The sequence below is a fragment of the Myotis brandtii genome, unplaced genomic scaffold (assembly GCF_000412655.1).
Source record: "Myotis brandtii unplaced genomic scaffold, ASM41265v1 scaffold659, whole genome shotgun sequence".
Lineage (NCBI taxonomy): Eukaryota > Metazoa > Chordata > Mammalia > Chiroptera > Vespertilionidae > Myotis > Myotis brandtii.
The window spans coordinates 112,174-135,264 of record NW_005370561.1 but is presented as its reverse complement, the minus strand read 5'-3'; the positions used below and the strand labels follow the sequence as shown (position 1 = coordinate 135,264).

General features: G+C 46.9%; 1 protein-coding gene across 3 annotated transcripts in view; it reads right to left on the bottom strand.

Annotated features, from left to right (window-relative positions):
• The window catches only part of LOC102259361 (ribose-phosphate pyrophosphokinase 2), a 25,713-nt gene extending 5,479 nt beyond the window's left edge, over nt 1-20,234 (bottom strand). Inside the window, exons 1-4 of one of the 3 annotated variants that reach the window (XM_014528929.1) lie at nt 20,003-20,234; nt 11,123-11,221; nt 9,873-9,997; nt 431-604 (exon numbers count right to left, since the gene is read on the bottom strand). In XM_014528929.1, coding sequence (XP_014384415.1) covers nt 431-604; nt 9,873-9,997; nt 11,123-11,221; nt 20,003-20,224 — 620 coding nt within the window. In that variant the 5' untranslated portion in view covers nt 20,225-20,234. Of the gene's footprint in view, nt 1-430; nt 605-9,872; nt 9,998-10,836; nt 10,852-11,075; nt 11,222-20,002 lie in introns of those variants that run through there. The other 2 variants (XM_014528930.1, XM_014528931.1) reach the window with 2 other exon arrangements.
• Nucleotides 20,235-23,091: the final 2,857 nt, after the last annotated feature.

Below are 23,091 nucleotides of genomic sequence, written 5' to 3'. Positions count from 1 at the left end.
AACATCAGCCCGGCATCACGTGTCTCACTCGTTCACTTTTTGATTTGACATACGAGTAATTTGAGTTATGAGCTCCGTCACAGAACGAATTAAACTCGTAAGTCAAGGCCCCACTGTATTTAAAAAAAGAAAAACAGGCCCAATTTTTTAAAGCTGAAAATTTTCCCTTCTTAATGAGATACCCAGTGGTCGGCAAACTGCGGCTCACAAGCCACATGCGGCCCTTTGGCCCCTTGAATGTGGCTCTCCCACAAAATACCGACTTTTTCCCATGGGCCACGAAGTTTCAATCGCACTGTACGTGCGCGCCCCCACGTGGTATTTTGTGGAAGAGTCACACTCAAGGGGCCAAAGAGCCGCATGTGGCTCACGAGCCACGGTTTGCCGACCACGGAGATAGCCTAACACTTTCCCAAACTGCCCCTCATACTTGTCAGCAGCGTGGCAGATGGTGCCACACGTGTCGGCCATGTCATCCACGAGGATGGCCACACGGTTCTTCACGTCGCCCACCAGCACCATCCGGTCCACTTCGTTCGCCTTCTTCCTCTCCTTGTGGATCAAGGCAAATTCCACATTCAGCCTGTCCGCTATCGACGTGACCCTGCACAGACGCAAAAGGACTTGTTAAACACGGTCCATCGAAACATCTCGCTCTCTCCAGTTGTCTGTTAGGAATGTCCTAACCAACCGCACTCAAGGTAATGAAGGAATCAGGTCTCACTTGTAAGGCCACGCCTGGCCTGGGCTATTCCTGAGCCACTCATGGGGGAAATGTGCTAGGGACATGGCCCACCCTTTGTGGCAGCTGGGGACGAATGTCAGGGGGCCGTGACCACTGGATAAAGCTACTGGATGAGAAACTGATATTCAATTTGTTGGTGTTTCGTGGTAGCTGCTTTTTTAAAGGCATTTTTATGGAAGCTGGGGACAGTAAAGCAAGGAAGGGCCTAGGGCAGTGGTTGGCAAACTGCGGCTCGCGAGCCACACGCGGCTCTTTGGCCCCTTGAGTGCAGCTCTTCCACAAAATACCACGTGCAGGCACGCACGTACAGTGTGATTGAAGCTTTGTGGCCCGTGCGCAGAAGTCGGTATTTTGTGGAAGAGCCACACTGAAGGGGCCAAAGAGCCGCATGTGGCTCGCGAGCCGCGGTTTGCCGACCACTGGCCTAGGATAACAGGAGAGGGACTATTTGAAGAAATGAGCTGAGGCTGGGCTGCTGTGGTCAGAGAAAAGGGAGCCTTGGGGACAGGTTGAGGGGTTAGCCTGGGAGAAGCTGCCACTGCCCACTGCTGCCCTGGTTGCAAGCCCTCAGGGTCCCTTAGAGTTTAGGAGATGAGTTCCTGTGGGGAAAGAGGGGGGGGGGGCGAGGCACGGGCGGGCTCCTGGGAGGGAAAGTGCTTGCCTGGTAGTCTTTAAAATCACAGGCACAAGCTGAAGCCAGTTCACCGGAAACTGCCATTTGCACATTGGGTCATTATTTGGCCAGTATTTTACCAGCTTCCAACCTGATCAAAGACAACAGCCACCTTTTTCCAATCTGAATGGTGGTGCTTCTACACTGACATTCGCAGTGACATGTGTTACCTCAAACAAAGACAGAAATGAAAATGAGACCTAAGGCAAGGCCACCTTTGGTCCATGATGGAAGCGGCTACAATGGAGACGGCAAAGGGGAATGTCTTTGTCAATGCATTGCTGAGCTGGAAGAGCAGTGGGGATCCGCAGATGCAGAGACTGGAAAAGTAGGGGATCCTGAGAGGCTGGTATGCAGCTAAATTCCTGCCCTGAGGGTGTCTATGGAACCTTAAATGATCTTGGAGGAGATAGGGGGTGTGAGAGAAAGCCTCGGGCTCAGCGGAGAGGATGGCATCATGGGAGACTCTATATAACCCAGGGATGATGGCGGTTAGCTCTTCAGAGTAGGGAGCAAAGGTAAACCTGCTGCCCAGGTGCGGACAGGGAGGATGCGTGTGTCAAACTCCATACTTCGTGGAGAGAGAGTTGCAAACTACACATAGGCGCTCCTGAGGGTTATCCGTCCAAACCCCCATGCTATGTACGATGAAAACCCTCTAGTGGAGAATTTAATTCAAAGTGAGACTTTGGGGTAGCACTCCAAGGGAAAGGAAAATGGTAACAGATGCATTGAGATGCCGTGGGGCGGGGAGAGGTAAGCAAAGACAGCAGTCAATATGTGGACAGATCTAAGTAAATGTTGGTTGTATAAAACCACAATGATAATGTCTAATTTGGGAAGGGGGGGAGACTATAGTGGACAACAACTTTAAAGCACAAAAGATGGTGGTCACGAATGAAAATGCCAGTAATCGTAACAGACAAAGGCCCAAACTTTCCAGTTAAATCCAAAGACCGTTAGATTCGCTAAGAGAGGACACCCACTTCGGATCTCCAAGGTTCACAAAGCAGAGGGAAGCGTTACCATGATGAGGCCCACGTTCTTTCTACCTTCAAAACATGCATCCTTCCGCCTCCAACCCAAACCGAGTTGCACTAGCTCCACCCTTCATTTCAAAATCTATTTACCACTGGTTCCCGAATTGAAGGATTGAATTGAGCAAAAAAATTACTTTTGAATACTGACAAAGATTTGGCCCCATAATCGCTTTAAAACATATACTACTAGCTTTATGCCCATTTCATAAAAGAGGAACCATTTAAACTCTAATTCAAGAAAGCTAGTTTCTCAGAAAACAAGACAGATTTTCCCAAGAAAAGACTCATGAACTCCTTATCTATAATAATAAAAGCATAATATGCTAATTAGACCGGACAGCCGAACAACCTTCAGGAGGCAAGCCGCCGAGACTGTGGCTGTGAGGGCCAAACCCCTTGCACGAATTTCGTGCACCGGGCCTCTAGTATACAATGTGCATAGAGATTCCAGTGTTGGTTTATTTGTAAGGACCAGGAAGACCTCCATAGGGCAAGGCCCTGGGCCACAGCCCATCTCTACTCTTGTGGCCTAAGGCTATGCCCCTGTGGCTATGAAGTCCAAGTTTAACCTGCATTCACACCTCTGCCAGGTGATCCTGCTCTCCTACCCTGTGAACAAGCAGACCAGTGGGGAGACCCAGAGGTGGGGGTAAGGAAGAAGCTGAGCTATGTGGCTTTGTAGGGATGGGGGTGAACATGGGACATGAGTGGGGAACCCCAACCATTTCAGGTACCCAATGCTAATGCCAGAAGCAGGAAATAAAGGAAAATATCCCTGCAAAAAGCCCGAGTTGCTAGAACATTCCTATTCCTAAAAAGCTCACAACTCTTCCTTTGCATGTAGGTAACTGACACTTAATATATAATCCTAACAAATCATGTTGAGAAATGTATCACTCGGAAATCTTAAGCGGAAAAAGCTAGAAGAAAAATAATGCAGAGTTTGGTTTCCATTTCTTCTGGACACATTTACACTCTTTCCAAAAGAAAAACAAAAATTAAATCTGGCCCAACTGGCGTGGCTCAGTGGTCACGGTTCGATTCCCGGTCAGGGCACATGCCCAGGTTGTGGGCTTGATCCCCAGTAGGAGGCATGCAGGAGGCAGCCGATCTATGATTCTCTCTCATCATTGTTGTTTCTTTCTCTCCCCCGCCCCTCTCTGTCTTTCCCCTCTTCTCTAAAGTCAATAAAATATTTAATTAAATCCGAACCACTTTGTTTCACCATCTTCACGTACCAGTTTTAGTTAATATTGACCATCTCAACAGTGGCAGGTGTGTTTCCTTCTAAGGTTTATTTGTTCTTAGCTGTCAACCCACTCAAGCTTCGAAAACTACCCAAGAGCGACCTCTTGTGGTGACATTAAGTACTTTTTGACTGGGAACGAGTCAGGCCTTGAAGTTTTTTCTAAGGCAGCAGGTTTCCGTTTGTGGGATTGATATACACTGAGTGGCCAGATTATTATGACCAGCCAGATTATTATGACCACCCCATCAGTACAATGAAGTGAATTAGTTATGCAAATAATAATAATAATAAAACCTTGAGAGTATTTGCTTAGGAAGTTTTCAATATTCAGTATTTTTGCAAGTGTCAATGAAGTACTGATGGGGTGGTCATAATAATCTGGCCACTCAGTATATGTTCCTTGGAAAATACGACCTTTTGCATCAAGTAAAGAAGCCACAGGTAATGTAAGCTGCACAGATCATGTGTTACCTGCGAGGCTGTTCTGTCCGTGGGGAAATAGCTGATTCCAGAACATGAGGATGATAACGTGTAGCAGAAACTAGGGAAAGGGAAAAGAAGTGGCAAACACCTCTAAAGGAACAGCCCTACCAACCTCTGACTTTCCTGGCAGAGGGAGCAGGGGTGGGGCTGCAGGGGCTGTGAGCAAACAGCTTTTCAATGCCCGCCCCTAACTCTGACAGCTGATTCTGCCCTTTTGATTTTATTATTCTTCTTCTTTTTTTTCAAGAGAGAGAGAGAGAGAGAGAGAGAGAGAGAGAGAGCGTGGAAGGGAGAGGTAGAGACAGACAGAGAAACATCGATGTGAGAGAGACACATTGATTGGTTGCCTCTTACATGCGCCCCGACTAGGGTCGGGGATTGCCCTTGACCAGAATCGAACCTAGAACCCTTCAGTCCACAGGCTGACGCTCTATCCACTGAGCCAAACCGGCTCGGGCTGATTCTGCCCTTTTTAAAGCAGGAGTTGACAGGGCAACTTGCCATAAAAGACGGTGTTTCATGTCAATAAGGGGGAGTTGGATTATTTAATCAGTAGTTTTAGAACAACTAGATGGCTGAGGGGAAAAGAGAGTTGGATTCTTATTTCACTCTTTATTCCAAAAACAGTTTTCAGGTCAAAGAAAATGGGAACATTAAAAAAGAAATGACTTGGGGTGGTGAACACACAATACAATATATACAGATGATGGCTTATAGAACTGTACACTTGAAACCTATATAATTTTAGTAACCAATGTCACCCCAATAAATTCAATAAAAAAGAAAAAGAAAAAAACCCCTTAAAATAAACAAAATCATGGGAGAAGAAAAATGTTGCGAGAGGGCGAATCCTTCAGAAACCCAGGAGCCATCATTGAAGAAGAGATAGATAGGGCTACGTAAGAATGTTTGAAAAGCCCTGCAGAGAATAAAAATACACAAAGGGGAGAAATGAAAAACTTGGAGAAATATCAGCACCTCCCCCCACCACCACCAAGCACACAAGAAACAAAGGCGTGACCTCTCCCTGGGCGGAGCTCCTTACAATCCAAACTAAAGGCCTCCAGCCAACAGGACAATAGGTGACAGGTAGGAACAGACCTTCATGGAAAATAAACAGGCCTGAAAGGGCACTTGACCTTATCCACAGCAACCCAACGTGAAAAGGTTTTCACTGACAGAGGAAGGTTCACGCCGTTGTATGTGCTCACCAGCAAGTCTCTGATGAAAAAGAGAAGCCAGCCAAGCAAACCACCCCCCACACCTCCTCAAGAAGCGCCTCAGGCAGGTTCCAGAAGGCACTGTCGTCACAGGAGATGAAGATCTTCCAGTGGGACAAGATGTGGAGGTGGGCCTGGCCGGCGCGGCTCAGTGGTTGAGCATCAACCTATGAACCAGGAGGTCACGGTTTGATTCCCCGTCAGGGCACATGCCGGGATTGCGGGCTGGATCCCAAGTAGGGGACATGCAGGAGGCAGCCGATCGATGATTCTCTCTCATCATGGATGTTTCTATCTCTCTCTCCCTCTCCCTTCTTCTCTGAAATCAATAAAAATATATTTTTAAAAAATATGTGGAGTGGAAGACAGTGATATTGATGATCCTGACCCTGTGCAGGCCTAGGCTAATATGGTCAGTGTGTGTCTTAGTCTCCAACAAAAAAGTTTAAAGTAAAAAAAAAAAAATGTTTTTAAATAGTAAAAGCCTTATAAGAATAAGGATGTAAAAAATACAGGGTATCTCCCAAAAATGTATACAAACTTTAACAGCAGGTAGTTCAATTTTGACAATGAAATGTATTTTTAATAAACACTGCCTTTATAATTATTCAAAGTGTGTGTATACATTCTTTGAGACACCCTATATTTTTGTATAATGTGTTTGTTTTAAGCTAAGTGTTATTACAAAAGAGTTAAAAAAGTTAAAAAGAATTTTAAAGTTTATAAAAAATTACAGTAAGCTAAGATTAATTTATGATCGAAGACATGTTAAAAATATATTTAAATGTACCGTGGACTAGAGTAGTGTACAGTGGGGTCCTAGGCCTTCTCATGCACTAACCCTCACTCACTGAGTCACCCAGAGCAGCTTCCGGTCCTGCAAGCTGCATCATGGGAAGTGCCCCATACAGGTGCACCATTTGTATCTTTCATGCTGTATTTTTACTGTGCCTTTTCTTACCATTGTGTTACAATGGCCTACAGCATTCAAGTATATTGACATGCTGTACAGGCTTGTAGCCTAGGAGCAACAGGTCACACCATGTAACCTAGGTGTGTAGTAAGCTATACCATCTAGGTTTGCGCAAACTGCACTCTGTGATGTTCACACAACGGAATTGCCTAATGACGCATTTCTCAGAACATATTCCTGTCGTTAAGCGACACGTGACAGTACAAACAATACCTATGAGTGAAGAACAGAACTGGTTAAAGGAATCATAACGTACACATACAATGGATATTACCCAGCAGCAAAAAAAACAATGGAGCAAATTAAGTTTTAATAAAAGCACAGCGAAGGAGTATGGACAGCTCGTTACCATTTGTGTGAAATAAAGAGGGAGATTAATGTCATTCTGACAGGGGAGAGAACAGAGGTCTCTAAAGGTGGAAACGGGATGCTACTCTGTTTGAATGTTGGCCAAGACCGTTATATTTTTAGACTATATGTTGAAAACTAGGGTTGGGATAGGAAAAGGCCACAAACGTTTCTGGAATCTATTATTCTTTTGGCTTATTAGCTGCCAATGTAATTTATTTTGTTGTTGCAAAAAAGAAATATGAGACACAAAAGCCACATAATGTATGATTCCATTTATATGAAATGTCCAGAGAGTCCATCTGTGCTGGGAACCTAAGCAGCAGTGACATTAGGGCACAAAGGGGCTCTCCTCGGAGTCAGGACCTGCACTTTCCGGGCTGCTCGGGAGCTTGGAGCGTCAATCCTAGTGGCCAGTTGGGCCGCAGGTGGACGAGAGGCAAATGACGGACAGGCATTTGCAATGTAAACACGTCCCAGAGCTTGGTGGTCACCGTCTACCCTCCGCCCATTTAGCTTCCCTGCTTTCTCCCCGGGGTGCTGGACAGAGGCCTCTTCTAGTTGCTACTCGTCACCGAGGATATTTTCCCACTGATTTTTAGAGAGAGTGGAAGGGGGGGTGGGGAGAGGGAGAGAAACATAGATGTGAGCGAGACACATCGATGGGTTGCCTCCTGCACGTGCCCCGACCCAGACCTGGGATCGAGCCTGCAACCGAGGTACGTGCCCTTGATCGGAATCGAACCCGGGACCCTTCAGTCCGAGGGCTGACGCTCTAGCCACTGAGCCACACCGGCTAGGGCCAGAGGTCTCTTTTACGTCTCCCTTCCTGATGGCGGCACCTGGCGGGGCGGTAAAACTCCACTCCACTTGTTCTTCCTTCCCGGGTAGCAGCTGCAGTCCTTCAAGATCACCTTGAGCTCCCGCCCCAGCAGGCCGTAGAGCAGCCCTGTACCTACTGCTCCCTAATTCCTTGAGTCTGCAGAGCCCTCCAGATCTTCTGCTGCGTGCCGTCCACTGATGTCACTCGGTGCGCCTGCAGCCTGATGCTATCAGGGCCATGTCAGTTTCTGTCCCACTTCACCCGGTGACCTGGCCTAGCAGGCGCGCTGAGGGCGACTTCAGCCGGGCGTGCTCACCAACAAGCAGCGGGGCCTGTGGAACTGTCCCTCTGCAGTGGCTTTGCAGTCTGGGGCCCATTTTAATGGGAATTTTCTCAGCGTAGGGGTTCCCGAACCATGAGGAGTGGGTATCTCATCGTACATCCACCTGTGGCCCAGGCCTCCGGTTTGATGTCTCCCCCCATTCAAAGGCCCTGGTACATTAAGCCTGGCCTTCTGCCGGGCTGCAGGGGGGAGGTCACCCTTTCAGCCCCCTTCTCTCTGGAAGCTTCCATGTGGTGCCAACACCCGAGCCGCCACCCTCTTCCTGGATCTGACATGTGACCCCCAGGCCACCGGAGCACAGCTTTCAGCCTTTCTTTCTTGGCCCCACATAGCCCCCTTTTTCTTTCTTTCTTTCTTTCTTTCTTTCTTTCTTTCTTTCTTTCTTTCTTTTTTAAAAAAAGTTTTTATTGATTTTAGAGAGAGAGGAAGGGAGAGGGAGAGGGAGAGGGAGAAACATGCATGACAGAGAATCATTGATCAGCTGCCTCCTACACGCCCCCTACTGGGGATTGAGCCTGCAACCTAGCATGTGCCCTGATGGGGAATCGAACCGGCAACCTCTTGGAGCATGGGACACTGCTCAACCACTGAGCAACACTGGCCAGGGCATCCCTTTCTTTCTTGGTGTTCCATGAACACCTATTGCTTCTTTAAGGTTCTGTTCTATTTTGGCTACCATTTCCAAGTGTTTGTAGTAGGAAGGACCAGCTTAGTCAATCATGTTGTTAATTAAAAGCCTTATTTCCCAATTAGGCTATTGCTTTTATTAATATACTAGAGGCCCGGTGCATTCAGCCTTGCCTGCAGGGATTGGGCCGAAACTGGCTCTCCGACATCCCGAGTGGTCCCGGATTGCAAGAGCCAGGCCGAGGGACCCCACCGGTGCACGGATGCACCGGGCCTCTTGTATGCATATAAGATCTTTGGTTAAACTCTTCCCACCCTCCTGCCTCCCCCCCTTCCCTCTGAGATTCATCAGTCTGTTCCATGTTTCCATGCCAGTGGTTTCTGCTCCTGCGTTAAGCATCTGCCCCTTGGTGGTCAATGCACATCATAGCTACCGGCCAGTCAGCCAGTCAGCTGGTCACTGCTTTTTTTATATATGTAGATTTTTATTGATTTCAGAGAGGAAGGGAGAGGGAGAGGGAGAGTGAGAGACAGAAACATCAATGATGAGAGAGAATCATTGGCTGCCTCCTGTGCTCCCCACACTGGGGATCAAGCCTGCAACCCAGGCACGTGCCCTTGACCAGAATCGAACTCGGGACCTTTCGGTCCACAGGCCGACGCTCTATCCACTGAGCCAAACCAGCTAGGGCTAGACTATTACTTTTATAATCAGAAAAAACACCTTATTAAAAACTCAAGACCTACTCTTTGCTGAAAACAAATACAAGTGTATGAATTTCGTTTCTCTCACGAGTGATGAAATGTTGACAAAGAGGACAGCGCTCTGCTCTGGAGACGAAGCCTGCTGCTCCTTACCTGCTCATTTGCAAAATAAAGTATAGGGTGTCCCAAAATTCACGCAATATTTGAATTTTGCGTGAGCATTAACAACAACAAAAAATAAAAGCCTAATTTTACTTGGTTTATTGAATCAGATTTTATTATCTGTTGCCCTTTGATTTCAATCCCTTCAATTTGATAAGCATTACCAAGTACCAATGATGGCCCAGGAGCAGGGACAATGAAGACCAATGGAGACCACGGCTTTGCGTATGTGCCAGCAAAGCTGTGGAGGCCATTTACCCGCTGTGCTATTCCATACATAACCCTATACTGTATACTTTATGAATCAATAAAAAATTTACAATTTTTCATTATAAACCTGTGTTTTCTATCAAAATTACTTCTTGCGTGAATTTTGGGACACCCTATGTTGCATTTCGAACACGCTTCCTTAGCTGAGGCTCAGGAACAGGGAGAAGCCATCGGAGAGCGCAGACACCTGCGTGCTGCGGCCCGTGCCTACCTTTTGGCTCCGCCCGCGTCCGGGGACACGATGATGCAGTTCCTCCAATCGGCGATGTTCTCCCGAATCCACTGCAGGACCGCGGGCTCCGCGTACAAGTTATCCACAGGAATGTCAAAGAAGCCCTGCGGGAGAAGTGAGTGTCAGGGGCGTGCTTTTTGAAAAGATGATCTTCGTTAAATAAAAGTTGAATTTTTAAAAATATATTTATTATTGATTTCAGAGAGGAAGGGAGAGGGAGAGAGTGAGAAACATCCATGATGAGAATCACGGATCGGCTGCCTCCTGCACGCCCCCTACTGGGGATCGAGCCTGCAACCCCGGCATGTGCCCTTGACCGGAATTGACCCTGGGACCCTTTAGTCCGCAGGCTGACGCTCGATATCCACTGAGCCAAGCCGGCTAGGGCTAAAACATAAATTTTTTATCCAAAGGAAGCCTTATCAACAGACTCCCTTTTCTTCATTTTAACAGAATTAAATCAAAAGACACTTATGTTCCAGGAGCATATTTCAGTCCCATCTGTTTCCTGTGGGGGACACTTCTATCCCCTCTGATCACCTATATTCTCAGGAATACAGAATAGGTGCAGCCCAGTGGGGGAGGTTTGTTGCTTCTTAAGTTCCTTCTGATAAGCTCCACATACGTCACACTCATTATATCACAGAGCAGGCACCGGACACGTGGGCTGCTTTGCTAGATGAAGGAACTAAGCTACGAAGAGGTTAACAAACACACATTACGGCTCTGCCATTCTAATGATTTCCCCGGAGTTGAGATGGAATTAGAGCATTTACTACCAGGAAAACATTCCCACTCCTCCAGAACGGACGGGAGACACGGGGGTGCTGGAGCCATATCAGCATGAAATTCTATTTCCAATTCAGTACAGATGAAAAGCCAAGAGAGTCGCCATAGACAAACTCCAACACGAGTCACGTTACCTCCTTCAGAAATTAGTTACCTTAACAGTTAGGATTTAAGCCAGGGGTCCTCAAACTACGGCCCGCGGGCCACATGCAAATACAAATATTGTATTTGTTCCCGTTTTGTTTTTTTACTTCAAAATAAGATATGTGCAGTGTGCATAGGAATTTGTTCATAGTTTTTTTTTAAACTATAGTCCAGCCCTCCAACGGGCTGAGGGACAGTGAACTGGCCCCCTGTTTAAAAAGTTTGAGGACCCCTGATTTAAGCACTTGCCTTAAGCCCCCAATGACAACCAAGGGCAAGAAAGAAAATGCCAGAACCTGGATCTGAGAAGCATGCAGGTCCATGGTGATGATGTGGTCTGCGCCAGCGACCGACAGCATATTGGCCACAAGTTTCGCAGAAATCGGAGCACGACTCTGAAACATAAAGACATGGACGTTATAACAAGAAAAGAGATGGCTACCTTCAGACTCCTCCCACAAGGTTTCCATGAGAAGGCTAACTCACAGCTGATTTATAACATGGTAGTAAAGAAAATTAACCACAATTTGAAACTATTAGATTATTCCGTTAATAATAATGAAGAAAACTACATATTATAACAACAAAAAGTATTCATCCCATTCAGTTCACCAAATATTTACTATTTTCATATACTGTTGCGAAACAATGTGCTTGACACGGGGTATAGAGAACAAATGTCACCCAGCTGGCATGGCTTTGTGGTTGACGGTCAACCTGTGAACCGGGAGGTCACGGTTCAATTCCTGTTCGGGGCACAGGCCCGGGTTGTGGGCTCGATCCCCAGGGCGGTTGTGCAGGAGGCAGCGGATTAATGATTCTCTCTCATCATTGATGTTTCTCTCTCTCCCTCCCTCTCCCTCCCTCTCTGAAATCAATAAAAATATTTTTTAAATGTCAAAGAAGCCAATAATTAAACTGTGCAGTGCGATAGCATAATTTGAATAATTCAAATCGTGACAAGTGTGTAGAACAGGTACCCAGAGAGACACCAGCATGAAGGACATCAAGTTCAAGGAGGCTGGTTGTCAGAGGCCCTCTGAGGAAGCCGCTTTTAAGGCTGGCAGAGGCAGGGAGACGCGTGTTCCAGGAAGAGCAGCCTGTGTGACATCACCCAGGCTCACAGATCACATCCAGGAACTGAACGAAGTCCAATGTGGTCACAGGCAGTGGCCCAGGGGAGAGTGTGAACGCTGGCCAGCCGGGGAGGCAGGGCTACTCCCTGCACAGCCCTGAAGGCCAAGGCCACCTCCTAAAGAAGTTTATGTTCTGTCGCTGGGAGCTAATGTTTAATGTTACAAATTAAACAAAAAACAGGCAGCCCTGACCAGTTTGGCTCAGTGGATAGAGCGTCGGCCTGCAGACAGAAGGGTCCCGGGTTCGATTCCAGTCAAGGGCATGTACCTTGGTTGCGGGCACATCCTCAGTGGGGAGTGTGCAGGAGGCAGCTGATTAATGTTTCTCTCTTATCGAAGTTTCTAGCTCTCTATCCCTCCCTTCCTCTCTGTAAAAAATCAATAAAATATATTTTTTAAAAAACACAACAGGCAGATGACAGAACCTCTCAGGATGATTAATAATGCAACATGTAGAGAAGCAGATGCATTGTGGTTTACGGACTGTGTATCCTTAAAGTGACCCGAATTCTCCAGAGCTTCAGCAGCCACGTTATAAACTATGGACAATTACTCTGTCCACATAAAAAAAATCCAAGAGACTAAACAGACGTGATTAGACCTAGAAAAAAAAAGTCCAGTGTTTTGCTGTAAACAATAGTATTCCTATTACGAGCCACAAAAAAGAAAACATAAGCTTACAAGATTTCATTCAAACTGGCACACTGTTATATGGCATTTATATTTTAATAAAGCTGAAAAAGACTTCATTCACAAGAGTAAAAACAAAACAAAACAATGATCCCTGTTAAACACACACACACACACACACACACAGAGTATATTCATGCAAAAACACGCAGACAGGAATTACATCACAATGTTAACAGATAATTTGTATTTTCTCTAATACACCATTCTTTTCTTTAGAAAAAGGAACATTACTTTAAAATAATATAAATAAATATACACAAATATATATACACACACTTTTTTTTCCACACAAAGACTTGGAGAATGTGCGCCAAAATATTAATAGGAGATGCTTCTAGATAGTGAGATTATGGGAAAATCTTTTTGCCATTTTTTAACATTTTTCAACGTTTTCAACTAACTACATATTATCATTCCAGTCTTCACTGTTTACTCCCCTGTTCTGCTCCACGGTCAGCCTGGCTCTCGCTCCTGAGAGCTGGCCCTCCACACACGTGCCTCTGCCACTTGGTGCCCCCTGCACTGTGCCCGCGGCCTGCTCTCCCTCTGGAGGCCACTTCCGTGCTGTCTACACCCGCACACCTGCCACCCCTCCACTCCGCCCCACCTCTGCTGAGCCAATGTGTTTCAGCTCCAGATCTGGTTCAAATCCCCTGTGAGGCGCTCTGAGGACGCCGGAAAGAAATGATCTGTTCCTTCTAAAGCAGCGGTTCTCAACCTGTGGGTCGAGACCCTTTGGGGGTCGAACAACCCTTTCACAGGGGTCGCCTAAGACCATCAGAAAACACATATATAATTACATATTGTTTTTGTGATGAATCACTATGCTTTCATTATGTTCAACTTGTAACCATGAAAATACATCCTGCATATCAGATATTTACATTACGATTCATAACAGTAGCAAAATTACAGTGATGAAGTAGCCACAAAAATAATTTTATGGTTGGGGGTCACCACAACATGAGAAACTGTATTAAAGGGTTGCGGCATTAGGGAGGTTGAGAACCACTGTAAGGGACAGGGCAGCCCTAGCTGGTTTGCCTCAGTAGATAGAGCGCCGGCCTGCACACTGAAGGGTCCTGGGTTCGATTCCAGTCAAGGGCATGTACCTTGATTGCAGGTTCAATCCCCAGCCCTGGTCGGGGCGAGTATGGGAGGCAACCAATCCATGTGTCTCTCACATCAATGTTTCTCTCTCGCTGTCTCTCCCCCGTCCTTAGAGAGTAAAATAAAATAAAATAAAATAAAATAAAAAATAAATAAAATTAATCAATATATCCTTTGTAAAAAATAAACAAATAAAGGGACAGGGCACCAGCTATGCATCTGGCCCCCAGCATTGAGGACCGCCTGCTGAGAGACTGACATGAGAGGATGTCGTGTATATGGATGTCAGAGTTCTCTGTCTATGCGGTCCCCAAGGACAAAGAACCGGTTTTGGAGATGTTCACATTACCTACAGCACATAGCTCTGTACCTTGCATATGATATGTGTTTTTTTTTAAATGTATTTTATTGATTTTTACAGAGAGGAAGGGAGAGGGATAGAGAGTTAGAAACATCGATCAGCTGCCTCCTGCACACCCCCCCAACTGGGGATGTGCCCACAACCAAGGTACATGCCCTTGACCGGAATCGAACCTGGGACCCTTCCGTCCGCAGGCCGACGCTCTATCCACTGAGCCAAACCGGTCAGGGCCATATGTATTTTTGATAAATACTTCATAGTGGAATCTCTATAACACCACGCTTCCAAGGCTTCCCCATTAGCCTCACTGACTGAGAATTATTGCTTAACAAAATCTCGGGATATTTAAAAGGGTCAATTGATCACTGGGACTTCATTATAATAGCTTCTGACCCGCAACACTAGTCCATTTGGGGCGCTTCCATTGGGGCTCATTTTATAAGCGGCCAAAGGACTCCTCCATTCATCTCGCTCAGTGGCATCGCGCATTAGTTACTTCTGAGATCCAAACCACGCGACCTCGTTGATGAATTTGGCTTTTGCGCTGCTTTTCATAATCTGGCCTCATACCCAACTGAATCTCGCAGGAAAAACGACTTACACGTGAACTGACTTTACAGCCAATAAAAAGAAAAATGCCTCTGACATTTCAACAGTACAGTCATCAAGAAGAAAACGCTCGCCTACTCTATGAAAAATGGATAAAGGCCAAACGTTCTGTGGGCCAGCTCAACCATAAGAAAAGACTCCCCGGCTATTCAGATCTTATTCAACGTAGCAGATGCCAACCCGCTAAAAGTATAAATTTGACATCCTTGAAAAATAGACGAGATTGCAGAAATTTGTGTCCGGACAACGGTCCTTGATTCTTTCAGTTAAAAAAAAAAGATCCCAGCCGGCATGGCTCAGTGGTTGAGCATCGACCTATGAGCCAGGAGGTCAGGGTTCGATTCCTGGTACGGTGAGGACATACTTCAGTAGTTACCTTCTTAGCACATGGTAGGTACTCCAACAATGTCTGCTAAATAAATTAACAGCCCGGCTAGTGTGGCTCAGTGGTTGAGCCTTGACCTATGAACCAGGAGGTCACGTTCGATTCCAGGTCAAGGGCACATGCCTGGGTTGCGGGCTCAATCCCCAGTTGAGGGGGGTGGGGGGTGTGTGCAGGAGGCAGCCGATCCACGATTCTCTCCCATCATTGATGTTTCTCCCCCTCTCCCTTCCTCTCTGAAATCAATAAAAATATATTTAAAAAAATAAATAAGTAAAAATGCAAAGGCATACCTCAAATGACAGACAAAATTAAGAACTGCCCTTTTAACCAGTTTGGTGAAAGAATGAAACTGTCTCCCTACTTATTGTGACACTAGAGGCCCAATGCATGAAATTTGTGCAAGGGGCTCGGCCCTCGGAGACCCAGCTGCCACCGCCCTCTGTGGGTGGAGCCCTCCCCCGTATCGATCGCCCCACAGAGGGTGGTGGTCCCGGCTGCCTCCCGGCCCCAACCCCCACCCACTGGTCGTTCCGGAAGGTCATTCCACCATCTGGTCTAATTAGCATATTAGCTCTTTATTATATAGGATGAGTCACACTGACCACACAGACATGACAGTAACGGTACCAGAACAATCTGTACATCTTGGCCAGCTCCAAGGTCAGTCCCAGAGCTAGAGGCCCACAGAAGGGTGGCCATGTGTCAGAATCCCCCGGAACAGGCGGGGTGGACGCTTGTGTCCTGGTTTAATTATTCATAGAGCTCCCTCCAAGCTCTCAAGTGTCCTGGCTAAGATGATAAATGGTGCAATAATGATGCCATCTCAAAGCTTGAACTGCCTTAGAATGTCCACTTATTAACACACCAGGGACTTCCTCCAACATGCCCCAAAGACATCAGGCCCCAACCCCTGGAACCTGGGGGACCACTACCTTCCTTGGAAAGAGGGTCTTTGCAGATAGGAGGGATGAAGGGTTCTGAGACAGGGCAGTTACCCTGCAGGGCGGGGGTGCTATCACATGGGCCCTTAAAGAGGGAGATGTGGCCCTAACCAGTTTGGCTCAGTGGATAGAGCGTTGGCCTGTGGACTGAAGGGTCCCAGGTTCGATTCCGGTCAAGGGCATGTACCTTGGTTGTGGGCACATCCCCAGTGGGGGGTGTGCAGGAGGCAGCTGATTGATGTTTCTCTCTCATCGATGTTTCTAACTCTCTACCCCTCTCCCTTCCTCTCTGTAAAAAATCAATAAAATATATTTTTTTTAAAAAGAAAAAAAAAGAGGGAGATGTGATGGAGACAAAGGAGAAGGCCATGTTGCCATGGAAGCCGAGGTGGCAGTTGACGTGGCCTCAAGCCAGAAGCTGCAGCAGGCCAGGACCCTGCCCTGGAGCCGCTGGACGGAGCGCTGCCCCACCTTGATTTTCCACTTCTGCCCTCGGGAGTGGGAGAGAACATACTTCTGGGGTTTTTGTTTGTGTTGTTTTTTTTAAAAATATATTTTTCTTGATTTCAGAGAGGAAGTGAGAGGGAGAGGAAGAGAGAGAAAAATTAATGATGAGAATCATGAATCAGCTGCCTCCTGCACGCCCCCTACCGGGGATCGAGCCCACAACCTGGGCATGCGCCCTGACTGGGAATCGAACCTTAACCTCCTGGCTCATAGGTCGACGCTCAACCACTGAGCCACACCGGCCAGGCTATACCTGTTTCAGTCCACCCAGTTTGAGGCAATTGATAATGGCCGCAACAGGCAATTCGTACAGCCCTCCATGATGCCTTCTTTTCTACTAGTTTCTCTAACACAGTGGTTCTCAACCTTCCTAATGCCTAACCCTTTAATTCAGTTCTTCATGTTGTGGTGACCCCCAACCATAAAATTTTTTTCGTTGCTACTTCATAACTGTAATGTCGCGACTGTTATGAATTGTCATGTAAATATCTGATCTGCAGGATGTATTTTCATTGTTACACATTGAACATAATGAAAGCATAGCGATTAATCACAAAAACAATATGTAATTATAGATGTGTTTTCCGATGGTCTTAGGCGACCCTTGTGAAAGGGTCGTTTGACCCCCAAAGGGGTCGTGACCCACAGGTTGAGAACCGCTGCTCTAACAGGAAACACAAGTACAGCGCAGCAATGAAGAAAGGGTGAAGGGGAGGGAAAAAAAAATGGGTAAAATGGCTCCAAACAGCAAACCCATGTACATGCCCCACAATGAGGGACAGGAGAAGGCGCCAGATGCGGTTCCCCAGAACAAACCCACCAGGGTTTGCAGGATTCTGTGGGACTCTTTTTCTTTTCTTTTCAAAAATATATTTATATTGACTTCAGAGAGGAAGGGAGAGGGAGAGAGATGGAAACATCCATGATGAGAGAGAATCATGGATTGGCTGCCTCCTGCACTCCTTCCACTGGGGATCGAGTCTGCAACCCAGGCATGTGCCCTGACCAGGAATCGAACCATGACCTCCTGGTTCATAGGTCGATGCTCAACCCCTGAGCCACGCCGGCCTGTGGGGCTCCTCTTGTCAGCATAGCACAAGGGCCGCTGCTGGCCATGACAAGCCAAAGGCCAGGAGCGCATCCCAGCCCGAGGCAGGAGACCAGGCGATGCCCGCTGCTCTGTACAACAAAGACTGCATTATGAATGCACATAAGAAACGAGGCTTGAAAGTACGACCTGGGAAACAGTGGCAAATTGGATACTTGCAAACCAAAGAATGTGGGAGTCGCAATATTTTGATCAGTGAAAGAAGACGTTCGGTTACAAATCGGTGGGAAAGGGCCCTGCGATGATAAAAGGAATCACTGAAGAAGATACAATTATCAAATATGTTAGCCCCAAGCCCAAAAGCTACTAGAGGTTAAAGGAGGACCAGACTACAAATTACAGAATAAGTTCACTAAGCGTCTTGCCACAGGGAGGACCAGTAGCAAAATATTAGTTCCGTTATGACACTGGCAAGGATGTGGTGCTAAACCATCCCATGGGAGCACAGATGGGAGGAGGAGCTAAAGCAACAGACTACACTGATGGGACAGAACTAACAGACTGAAATTCAGCAACTGAAAATGCACATAAAACTTGCAAATCAAGTCTAGAAGAGCCCAAGCACAGTGGTCGGCAAACTCATTAGTCAACAGAGCCAAGTAACAGTACTTCTTCAAAATAGACTCGCCCAGGCCGAAAACCGACTTCTGCGCATGGGCCACGAAGTTTCAATCGCACTGTACGTGCGCCCCGTGGTATTTGGGCCACGAAGTTTCAATCGCACTGTACGTGCGCCCGCACGTGGTATTTTGTGGAAGAGCCACGCTCAAGGGGCCAAAGAGCCGCATGTGGCTCGCGAGCCGAGGTTTGCCAACCACAGCCCTAGCAGGTTTGGCTCAGTGGACAGAGCATCGGCCTGCACACTGAAGGGTCCCGGGTTCAATTCCCTGTCAGGGCACATGCCCGGGTTGCAGGCTCGATCCCCAGTAAGGGGTGTGCAGGAGACAGCCGATCAATGATTCATCATTGATGTTTCTATCTCTCTCTCCTCCCTTCATCTCTGAAATCAATAAAAATATATTTAAAAAAAAAAGTCTAGAATAAAAGAAGCTCCATAGTCCAGCCCGTGTGGCTCAGTGGTTGAGCGTCAACCTATGAACCAGAAGGTCACAGTTTGATTCCTGGTCAGGGCACATGCCCAGGTTTCAGGCTTGATCCCCAGTGTGGGGCGTGCAGGAGGCAGCCTATCGATGTTGATGCTTCTCTTTCATCGACGTTTCTCTATCTCTCCCTCTCCCTTCCTCTCTGAAATCAATAAAAATATTTTTTTTAAAAAAAGAAGCTCCATAAATAATAAGTGGGAGGTCATACGCTTCATAGCAGCACGTGAGACCTAAAGTTTTGGTTGCCCTGAGCTGAAGCTACTCACGATGTGACAGGCACACACACAACCAACGGATGCTCTAATCCACGGGTCCGCAACTATGGCCCGCGGGCCATATCCGGCCCGCCACTTGTTTTGGTATTGCTTGTGAGCTAATCGTGGTTTTGACAGGACTAAATAGCTGGGGGAAGAATCAGAAGAACATTTCATGGCATGTGACAGTTACATGAAATTCCCATTTCAGGGCCCATAAGTACGTTTTATTGGAATCCAGCCACACCAATCATTTCTTATTGTCTGTCACTGCCTGATATGTAACCAGAGTAAGTAGTTACCACAGAGACCATGCAGCCTTCACAATAGCCGTCCGTGGGAGTGAATCAAAAGTAGGCCTATTTAAACAAAAAGAAAAAAAAAGTATGGCTATTTTTTGTCAGATGAGCAAAATACATGTTTTTTGGGGTGCCGCTGCATTTTAGTAATTAGTTTATGCGTGCCGTTGAGACGAAAGAGGTTGAAAATCACTGCTATTGGCCTGTAATGGTATCTTAATACCTGCAAAAATATGCCTTATCTGTTTCCCTATCTATAACTATTAACACGATGGCTGGGTCAAAGACAAACTTTGCCAAAGCCAAGGTGAAAAAGCATGTTTACTCGATCATTAAAATAGAAGGCAAACATGTTATCTAGATATTCTCAGCAGTGGTTCTCAACCTTCCTAATGCCGCGACCCTTTCATACAGTTCCTCATGTTGTGGTGACCCCCAATTTCATTGTTACAAATGGAACATCATGAAAGAAGAGTGATTAATCACAAAAACAATATGTAATTATATGTGTGTTTTCCGATGGTCTTAGGCGACCCCTGTGAAAGGGTCGTTCGACCCCCAAAGGGGTCGTGACCCACAGGTTGAGAACCACTAACGGCAACGTGAGAAGAAAAAAAAATGTCAGCGTTAACCCAGAGCGGGTTCCGCAGATGGGGCGCAGCTCTCATACCTGGTCCTTCTTATCCTGGCGGGCGTAGGGGAAGCACGGGATCACGGCGGTCACCCGGGAAGACGACGCGATCTTGCAGGCGTTGATCATGATGAGGAGCTCCATCAGGTTGTCATTGATCTCCCCGCAGCCGCTCTGGATGATGTACACATCCTCCCCTCTCACGCTTTCACCGATCTCCACGCTAGGAGAAAAATGCCGTCTGTTAATACTCACGCGCATTTGCCCTAGCCCAGTGGTTCTCAACCTTCTGGCCCTTTAAATACAGTTCCTCATGTTGTGACCCAACCATAAAATGATTTTCGTTGCTACTGCATAACTGTCATGTTGCTACTGTTATGAATCGTCATGGAAATATCTGATATGCAGGATGGTCTTAGGCGACCCCTGTGAAAGGGTCGTTCGACCGCCAAAGGGGTCACGACCCACAGGTTGAGAACCGCTGCCCTAGCCGGTTTTGCTGAGTGGATAGAGCGTCAGCCTGCAGATAGAAGGGTCCCAGGTTCGGTTCCAGTCCAGGGCACATGCCTGGGTTGCGGGCTCAATGCCCAGTAGGGAGCGTGCAGGAGGCAGCGATCAGTGATTCTCTCTCATCATTGATGTTTCTATCTCTTTCTCCCTCTCCCTTCCTCTCTGAAATCAATAGAAATATACACTGAGTGGCCAGATTATGATGACCGGCCAGATTATTATGACCACCCCATCAGTACTTCATTGACACTTGCAAAAATACTGAATATTGAAAACTTCCTAAGCAAATACTCTCAAGGTTTTATTATTATTATTTGCATAACTAATTCACTTCATTGTACTGATGGGGTGGTCATAATAATCTGGCCACTCAGTATGTGTGTGTGTGTGTGTGTGTGTGTGTGTGTGTGTGTGTGTGTGTATACACACATATATATACATTCTAAAGCATATTTGATGACTGGCCAGGACTACAGACAGCTGTTCTCCCGGCTAAGATTTATCGCAGCGAGAGGACACAGAGCCCAGTGAGCCAAGGGGAAAGGCGCACGGGCGGATCCCGTGCCAGCTTCCAAGAGTTTTCCCCAGGGGATCACTCAGGTCGCGCTCAATTCCCCCAGCAATGAGCTGTGACAAGGCGTGTGAGGAGCTGGCTGTCTACCAAGGAAGCTCATTAGAGACTCAGTGCCTGGGGGGGTTGGTTGGGGGGGGACGTAGTTACCTTCTGCCTGGCACATACCAGCCGCGCAGGCACCGAGCATCAAGCACGCTGTTCACACAGTGAGGCCCTCCCATGAGGGGGTGGAGGGGACCTTGGCTAAAGCTAAGTTCCCAGCGGCCACCATGCAAGCAGGCGGTTTTCCTATATGAGGGGAATCTTACATGCTCCTTAGAAATTTGTCTCAGTCTTGCTATGTTAACTCTTTTCTGCTAAATATTATATTTAATTATTTATGTTTATTAAAGTTACATGTGCATGTTGCTTTAAAAATTCAGATCACTCTGTAAGCCTTATAACAAACAGTCCAGAGGCAACCATTTTCAACTCTTTTTTTAAAATTATGTTTTTATTGATTTCAGAGGAAGGGAGAGGGAGCGAGAGAGAGAAACATCAATGATGAGAGAGAATCACTGATCGACTGCCTCCTCCATGCCCCCCACTGGGAATCAAGCCCACAACCCAAGCATGTGCCCTTGACCGGAATCGAACCCAGGACCCTTCAGTCCGTAGGCCGACACTCTATCCACTGAGCTAAACCAGCTAGGGCCAATTTCAACTCTTAACATGGTTTTTTGATATTTATCTTCGAGCCTCTAGCTAATGTTTGTAAGGCTTCATCTTGATTTCTTATCTAGGCATCACGTGTTGACTCTTCGCTATGAAGATGAGGATTTAACTCTATTTCCTCCCTGTCCCATCACCTGCTTCGTATGCAACCTCCCGACCTCCTCCAGCCTTCACCCCAATATCGATCAACATTCTAACCAAATATGAGTGCCCCATGCACCTGTGTAAAGGCTGCTCAGAACTGAGCCCGTCTAGTCAACGTGAAGCAAGTTTATAGTATTTCCCTTTTATGCACCATTCTTTGGGGTTTGTTTGCCCTGGAGGAAATGATCCTATCTTTTCATCTGCTAAGTGTTCTAAACACTCAATACAAATTCCAGTCTAAACACTTGGCTAACAACCTAAATCCCACGAGGTCAGAGACCTCGAGGGCAGGATCCACTTCATCTTCCTGCCTCGCCTCGCCCAGGCCTGTCTGACCTGGGCCCTTCCGGCCAGTGCCCAGCTGCCCCCCGGGGATTCCCTCCACCCCCGGCCATGCCGTTTCCCACTTGCTGGACTCTTTCTTGGTGTACTTCCTTGTTTTGCTGACCGGCACCCTCCTCCCGGTCAGCAAAAATATATTTTAATAAAATATATTTAAAAAAATATTTTTTAAAAAATATATATTTTATTGCCCTGGCCAGCTTGGCTCAGTGGATAGAGCGTCAGCCTACGGACTGAAGGGTCCCAGGTTTGATTCCGGCCAAGGGCACATGCCTGGGTTGTGGGCTCAATCTCCAGTAGGGGGCGTGCAGGAGGTAGCCGATCAATGATTCTCTCTCATCATTGATGTTTCTATCTCTCTCTCCTTCTCCCTTCCTCTCTGAAACCAATAAAAGAAATATATTTTTAAAAAAAATTAAAATATATTTTATTGATTTCAGAGATGAAGGGAGAGGGAAAGAGAGATAGAAACATCAATGATGAGAATCACTGATTGGCTGCCTCCTGCATGCCCCACACCGGGGATGGAGCCTGCAGCCCGCAACCTGGGCATGTGCCCTGACTGGCAATCGAACCATGACCTCCTGGTTCATAGACTGACGCTCAACCACTGAGCCACACCGGCTGGGCTCCTCCAGTAGCTCCTTGAGTAAACAGAAGCTTTGCACGTCTCTAAGAACTGCATGTTGGGAAATGTCTGTGTTTCGGGTGCAGAGTTCTGAGTGTTCAACCTGAGAGGCAGCCTGGCACGTGCCTTCCATGGGAAGGAAAGCAAACCATGCCGTGTGCCCAGGCGGGTCCTTCGCAGAACCTGGGAGAACCTGGGACCGCCAGCGCTGCTACA